We start from the raw sequence: 6,939 nt of genomic DNA on the forward strand, positions 1-6,939 counted from the left end.
TCAGGAGAAAAATCCTAAGCAAAGGCATTTTTCCAGAGAATGTGAATGCCACATGTTGTGCCAGGGGAGGTTTAGATTGGGTGTTGGAAAAATCTCTCTGTGGAAAGGGTGGGCAGGCACTGAAAGGGGCTGCCCACACCAGTGGTGAAGCCACCATGCCTGGAAATGATGAAAAAAGGCATTTTTTGAGATAGCATTTGGGGACAAGGTTAATGGTGAACAACCTACCACCAGATCCTGGGTTGATTGTTGGATTCAGCAACCTTAGAGGGCTTCACAGAATCAGAAAGTTTTTCAGATTTAAGATTATTAAATCCAACTGTTCCTCCAGCAGAGAGAGCTCCACCCTGTCCCCTGGTGTCACATCCACCTCAACAATCTTAGAGGACTTCTGTGACTTTAACAATTCCCTGATAATGTGATTACACTCCACATTCCTGAGACTCCCAGAACAGCCAACTGGCTGGAACAATTTTTTTTCTATCTCCTTCCAAACTTCTTTTTTCACTCCCAGCTCTGCAGAAAGTGCCCATGGGCACTTTGAGGTGTTGCTGAGCTCAGTCCCCACCGTTTATTTATTTATTGCAGTTGGGAATGTTTTGCCTGCCTGTGTCAGGGCCAGTGCCTCAAAGTGGGAGCGACTCATAAAGGGCAGGATGTGCCTGGGTGTGACTGCCCAGCTGTACCTGTGGGCAGATAACTGTGAGTCCCCTCAGGGTTTATGGCATGGCAATAGAAAGTCTGGATTAATGGATTACCAGCACCAGGCTGGAGGGAGTCTTTATAAAGCTCTGGCTGCTGAGTCTCAGAGGTCAGAGGAGGGAAAGTCTGAGAGACACAAAAAGGCCAAAGAAAGGCCAAAGGTAGAGGAAATAAAATCTGCCCAGTTGAGGAGAAATTTGGCTTTGCAGGCACCATGAAAAGCTTTCTTTCCTGGACAGTCCTGGCAGCCCTCGTCCTGGTGCACATCTCCCAGGCAGTCTATGTTCAGGTGAGTTTTTTCTCTTTCATTTGTCGTTAGTACAAATTCAACAAAGTGATGATATTTTATAAACTTCTGGTTGCAACTAAATTAATAGACCTGAATTTTTGCCTTGCCCTGCCTTGATTTCCACCTGTATCTCCCCATTCTCTGGGTTTTCCTTCTGTGAAACACTTCAGGTATCACTAAATGCTGCTGCTGTTTGTTTACCTCCTCCAGCCACATCTCTGCTCTGAAATCCTTTAGGGACTGCGGTGTTTCCTGCCCAGAATTTTCTCCTAGACCTAAAGCCACGTGCAGTGAAGGTGCTGACTTTAGAGAGAGTGATGCAAACAAGGGGTGAACAAAGAAATTATTTTCTGTTACCTGGTTCTAGGCAGGAGGTTCTTTGTGGGAATGATCTGTGAGTTTATGGGATGGAGCCTGTAAAAAAAGGGCAAAGAAGAGCTTGGCTGGATCCAATTAAATATTAATAGGCAGAGAAGTGATTAAAGGAGCCTCTGTGAAATCTTCCTAGTACACAATCACCTGGGTAAACAACCTCCAAACACATTCCAAAGGAGTAAAACACAGGAGAAGCAAATCAGATAATTATTGTTTTCCTTTTTCTCTGAAGCTTCTCAGGAGAAAAATCCCAAGCAAAGAGATTTTCCCAGAAAATGTGAATGCCACATGGCCTCAAGTTATGCCAGGGGAGCACCAGCTCCAGAGGTGTCACCTCTGGCTGATACTCCATGTCCTGGTTTGAAAAGGAATTGAGGTTTTTTGGGAGTTTTGTAGTGTCAAACCATGGCACTCCATACAATGTGGAAGGGGTTAGGAAGGTACCTCAGGACCCTGGTTTGTTTTTGGGGAAGTTTTGGATCTCTCTGCACTTCTCTGAGAGGAGGTTTCAGTCTGATTGCAATGTAAACACCTTCCTCTGGGGACCAGGAAAACTAATAAAAACCAACACTTGTTAAACAATTATTGACTCTCTTTATGTGTGAGCAGCAGGTGTCCAGGAATAAAGGTACCTTTGTGTCCTGGACTATCCTTTTTTTGTCCTTTGGATGACAGAGATAGCCAGAGATAGCAGATTTAAGCTATTCCTTTCTCTCAAACCATTCTTCAACATTCACAATCTCCAGAGGAGCAAACAGATTCCTACCCAGTGAAAAACATTCCCCTTTTCCACTTGTAGCCATAAAAATATTAATAAATGAGAATGGCTGTTTCTAGGTTATGTAAGAGAGTAGGGAGTGCATCTCTGGAGTTTGAGCTGGAATTCCCCTCTCATTAATCATTAAATGCACGTTTTCCCCGTTGTATATGCAGTGAACTCTGAGTCTTGCACTCCTTTCACCTGAAGTCTTTGAGGTCTGACTGATTCTGTGATTATTCACTGCACAAAGTTGGCTTGCACTCTTCTCTCTGAAATTGTTCCTGACACTTCCCTTCCTTGTCCCAGAGGATGTCAAATTTACCTCTCTCTAATACATTTTTCTTACTTGAGGTGGTTTTGTCTCTATTTTGCTGTTCCTTTGGTCTTTTTTGTCCCCAGGACCTGCAGATGTCAGGGTTTCTTCCCAGTTCCTGGTTTCTCTGAAATTGTGAGATTGAAATTGAAAATCCCTTTTTTTTTTTAATTCTATGGGTTTTGCTTCTCAGTTGTGTGACCACAGCTGAATCTAGAGCTGCCTTTATAGGAAAAGTGAATTTTTCACAGGCAGCCAGGGCTGATCACAGAACCAGAGAGTTGTTTAGGTTGGAAAATCCCGTTAAGATTATAAAATCGAACTGTTCCTCCAGCACAGAGAGATCCACCTTGTCCCCTGTCACATCCATGTGTTTTTGGAGCACTTCCAGGGATGGTGACTCCACCACTCCCAGGGGCTGCTGATGCCAGGGCCTGATTAGCTTTTATAGACCATTAAGGTCAGAAAAGATCTCCAAGGTCCTCGAGGTCAACTGATAAATGAACCTGAGTAAGATCATAAACTGATTGCAAGAGAAAAGATTTTGACGTAGTAAATACGTATCCAAAGTTTATCTGACTGGGTTTTTAAACCTTGAACACCAAAATAATGTGATGCTGTAACAAAACCTCCAAAATCCAAGCCAGAATCAAATTCCCTCCCCACTCATCTCACACCATTCCCCATTGGACTCATGGGGATGTGAAATAAATGCTAATATTAGTTTTGTGCTGTATCAGTCACTGCATTTCATTTCTTTGGATGAGGAGCTGTTACCTGACTCCAGAATCCCAGGATGGTTTGGGTTGGAAGGGACAATAAAATTCATCTCATCCCAAACCCTGCCATGGGGTTGGAACCTCCCACAACACCTTAGTCTACATGGTGGCCATGAAATCAAGTTAAAAAGGCAGAAATAAATCAGTTTGAAAATGCTTATTTGCTTTCTAGGCCAAACTGATTATCTGTAGATAGGTACAGATTTTGTGCACTTGGTTAACAGCTGCAACTTAAATTTATTGCCTCAAAAAGGGGAAATTTCTTGAAACTGCGGGAATGACCTTTAACTGATGAACAGGGAGAAGCAACTAAAACATAGAGTAATATTTCTCAGAGTCCTGTCCCAGCTTCCTTAAGTTTCTGGTGTGAACTTGTTATATTTATGCTTCTAAAAATTTGTTTTTCACTGATTGTGTGAGCAAGTTTTCAATGGGCACAGGGTGGGATTGCAGGGCCAGGAGCTGGAGTCAGTGATCCCTGTGGGTCCCTCCCAACACAAGAGATTGTGTGATTCTAAATTACTGGAAGCTTTCCACAATATCTTGGGGTGAAAGGTTTAAGCCCCCAGCAATGTGTGGTGTGAAAGAAGAGCTGTTTGACACCCTGGCAGGTCACAGCCAACACTTGGCATTTCCCCTGCTGTGTTAGGAGAACAGTGAACCAAATAAATCCCCATGTATCCCCATTCTAGCCATGATTTTGTAGACCTCTATCACATTTTCCTGGATGGAGCTGGCAGCAGCCTGGGATAGTGGAAATATCCCTGTCCATGGCAGAGGGGGAATGAGAAGAGCTTTAAGGTCCCTTCCAACCCAACCCATTCCAGGGTTCTGTGATATTTCCTGGTTTTTAGGCTGAAGATTCCCAGCCTGGATCTTCCTACCCCAGATTTTATGGGTCTGTCTCATGGGGATGAGCCAGGACTGAATTCTCCCTCTGTCCACTGCCTTCACTCTGGTTTTATCTTGGCTTTCTTTCAACACCATCTTTTCCCTCTGCTGTATTTTTTGGGAGAGCTCTTGCTTGAAATGGAATGGATTTGCAAAAGGCCTGGCTTCCTGACACTTCTCTTTTTTCTGGTTCCTCACAGGATGGAGACTTTAAATTCCCCCTGGAGTCTGTGAAGAAGCTGAAGGAGCTCATGGAGGGCAACAACCACATCAACCCTCGCATGATGGTGCCCGTGGCCAGCTACTCCCCATGCCAGGACAAACACCTCCCTGAGGAATTCAGGCCTGTGTGCAAGAGGGAGGATGCACCCATGATTTTCAGGAGGCTGAGTATGTCATTCATATTTTGTAGTTTTCATTTTTACCACGATTTTTAACCTTAAATATTCCAATAGCAGGAGGCAAAGCCTTGGAATTGCTTCTGTGCCACTTCTAGGGTAGCTGGGAGGGTTTGTGCTGCCTTTGTGCTGCTCTTTCTCCTGCAAAGCTTGGGCTCCATGAACCACCCAAGGAAAATTCCTGCAGGGCTGAGCTGAGCTCTTCCCTGGGCACATCCCACTGCTGTGACAGGGAAAAGTTCATCCAAAGCAGAATCATGGAATCACTGAATAGTTTGGTTGGAGGGAGTTTAAAGCTCATCCCATTCCACCCCTGCCATGGCAGGGACACCTTCCACTATCCCAGGCTGCTCCAGCCTGGCCTTGGGCACTGCCAGGGATCCAGGGGCACCCACAGCTTCTGTGGGTGCCTGTGCCAGGGCCTGCCCACCCTCACAGGGAGGATTTTCCTCCCAATAGCTCATCTAAATCTGCCCTTCTCTAGCTTATTCCTCCTTGTCCAAAGTCCCTCTGCCATGGGTTGCTGCTGCTGCTGCAGTGTTTGCTTTTTTGAGTTATTCTATTGCAGTTATCTGCTGTCCAGTACAAGGGACACTTTAGGATAAAATGCTGCCATGTCCTCTTGTCCTCTTGCTTCCCATGGCTTCCCAAGGAATTCAGGTTTGATTTCATCCCTTCAGTCAGATTTTAGCACAAGCTAATTTTCCTCAGAGCAGTTCTACCTACAAGGACCTTTCATGTGATGAATCAGGAATGCAAAGGAGTCTCCAAGTGCTTTGGCAGGTGGCTCAGCCTTCCTGGCATCCAACTGAATTCCCTTTTTCTCCTGGACAGGCCTGGCTGCTGAGGACGACCTGTGTGAGATCTGTGCCAACGCTGCCTGTGCTGGCTGCTTCTGAGAAGGTGGAAAAACCCACGCAAGACACGTCCAGCTGGGAAGTTTGTGCATTCCTGTGAAGATCATGTGCTTTCACCAATCAATATTCCTGGGCTTCATCTCCCTTCAGCTGCAGGCAAGCTGCAGCTGCCAGCTCGTGGGGACATCCCTGCAGCCCTGCAGCACCTGGAGCAGAGCAGATCTGCCAGCAAGGAGGCTGGGACTCCTCTGAGAGCTTCCAGGGCTGCAGGAGTTGGGTGACACTGCAATGGAAATGCCCTGGGTTTCATTTCCCACTGTTTTCCCTGGATTTGAACAAACTGTGAAACTCAGCATCCCCTGCAGCCTCTTTGATGGCTAATTTTTAATGTCCAATAAGCAGTATCTAATCATTAATATCTACCTGTGATTTGGCCTCCCCTACACACAGCATCACTGGATTATTCCCTTTTTCAGCCCTCATTCCCAGTGGGTTGGATCCCTTTCCCTCCCACCTGTCTGCAGGTGACTCCTCTGAGTTTGTAGCAGGACTGCAACAAATAACTGGAGCTGAATTCCTGCTGTTTAGGAACATTCTGGCAGCCAGAAATCAGCCAGTTCCTTGTAGTGATTGTTGATGATTTGGGGAATGGGTGTAGAGGAGCACAGGAACACTTCTTCACCGGCTGGGTATCAAGGTTCTTTAAACTCTCTTTGAGAGAAAATAATTCTAAAGTGCAGTGCTAGAATCACACTGAAATGAAAGCATTGTCTGTTTTATTTATTGGTGGCAAGATTGTGAAGAAATTATCTCTCCATGTTTATATGCTGTACAGACAATAAAAAACTAGTAATAATTTGGATATTTTTGTTTATTTGTTTGTTATTGCTGGGTTTTGGGGTGGGTTTTGTTTTAGGACATTCTTCTTGCCTTCTTGCTTTTTCCCCATATAAGGCATTTCATATCTGCAGCTTCCCTGAATAAAAGATATCTTTTAACAATGTCCTGAACTTAAAACTGTCACTGTCATATTTTCTGAAAAATCCCTTCACCAGGATTTCTTCTCCTGGGAAGCTGAGAAGCTTCAGAGAAAAATGAAAACAATAATTATCTGATTTGCTTCTCCTGTGTTTTGCTGCTTTGGAATGTGGTTTGGAGATTGTTTATCCAACATGTGAATTGTTTTAACTTAATGACCAATCAGTCCAGCTGTTTTGGGACTCTGGAGAGTCATGAGTTTTTCATTATTCTCTTGTTAAACCTTCTATAAGTATCCTTTCTGTATTCTTCAGGATAGTTTTAATATAATATAATATAATATAATATAATATAATATAATATAATATAATATAATATAATTAATTAATATAATAATAATGTCATTCCCAGTCCTTCCTTGGACATCTCCAGGGATGGGGATCCACCACTGCCCTGGGCAGCCCCTTCCTATCCCTGACCACGTTTTCCATGAGGAAATTTCTCTTCATGTCCTACTGTAGAAACCCAGAGCACTGGGAATATTTCTGTGTCTGCTCTGGGGTGCCCTGACCCTCAGGGCAGCACTGACTCTGACCC

General features: G+C 44.5%; 1 protein-coding gene across 1 annotated transcript; it reads left to right on the forward strand.

Moving 5' to 3' along the window:
* The first annotated feature begins 916 nt into the window (after window positions 1-916).
* LOC128947741 (guanylin-like) lies at window positions 917-5,406 on the forward strand. Its single transcript, XM_054292166.1, has 3 exons — window positions 917-991; window positions 4,310-4,499; window positions 5,342-5,406. Exons 1-3 carry the CDS (start codon window positions 917-919, stop codon window positions 5,404-5,406), a joined length of 330 nt encoding a protein of 109 aa, XP_054148141.1.
* Window positions 5,407-6,939: the final 1,533 nt, after the last annotated feature.

This window comes from Melozone crissalis, unplaced genomic scaffold (genome assembly GCF_028551555.1).
Source record: "Melozone crissalis strain CALT ecotype California unplaced genomic scaffold, PUWL_Pcris_2 ptg000107l_1, whole genome shotgun sequence".
NCBI lineage: Eukaryota > Metazoa > Chordata > Aves > Passeriformes > Passerellidae > Melozone > Melozone crissalis.

What these genes read in the sequence shown, in the direction of transcription:
- LOC128947741 (XM_054292166.1), top strand. Translation starts at nt 917, where the DNA reads ATGAAAAGCTTTCTTTCCTGGACAGTCCTGGCAGCCCTCGTCCTGGTG. An exon ending in CCCAGGCAGTCTATGTTCAG is followed by an intron (nt 992 to 4,309) that starts GTGAGTTTTTTC and finishes GGTTCCTCACAG; the next exon opens with GATGGAGACTTTAAATTCCC. An exon ending in CATGATTTTCAGGAGGCTGA is followed by an intron (nt 4,500 to 5,341) that starts GTATGTCATTCA and finishes TCTCCTGGACAG; the next exon opens with GCCTGGCTGCTGAGGACGAC.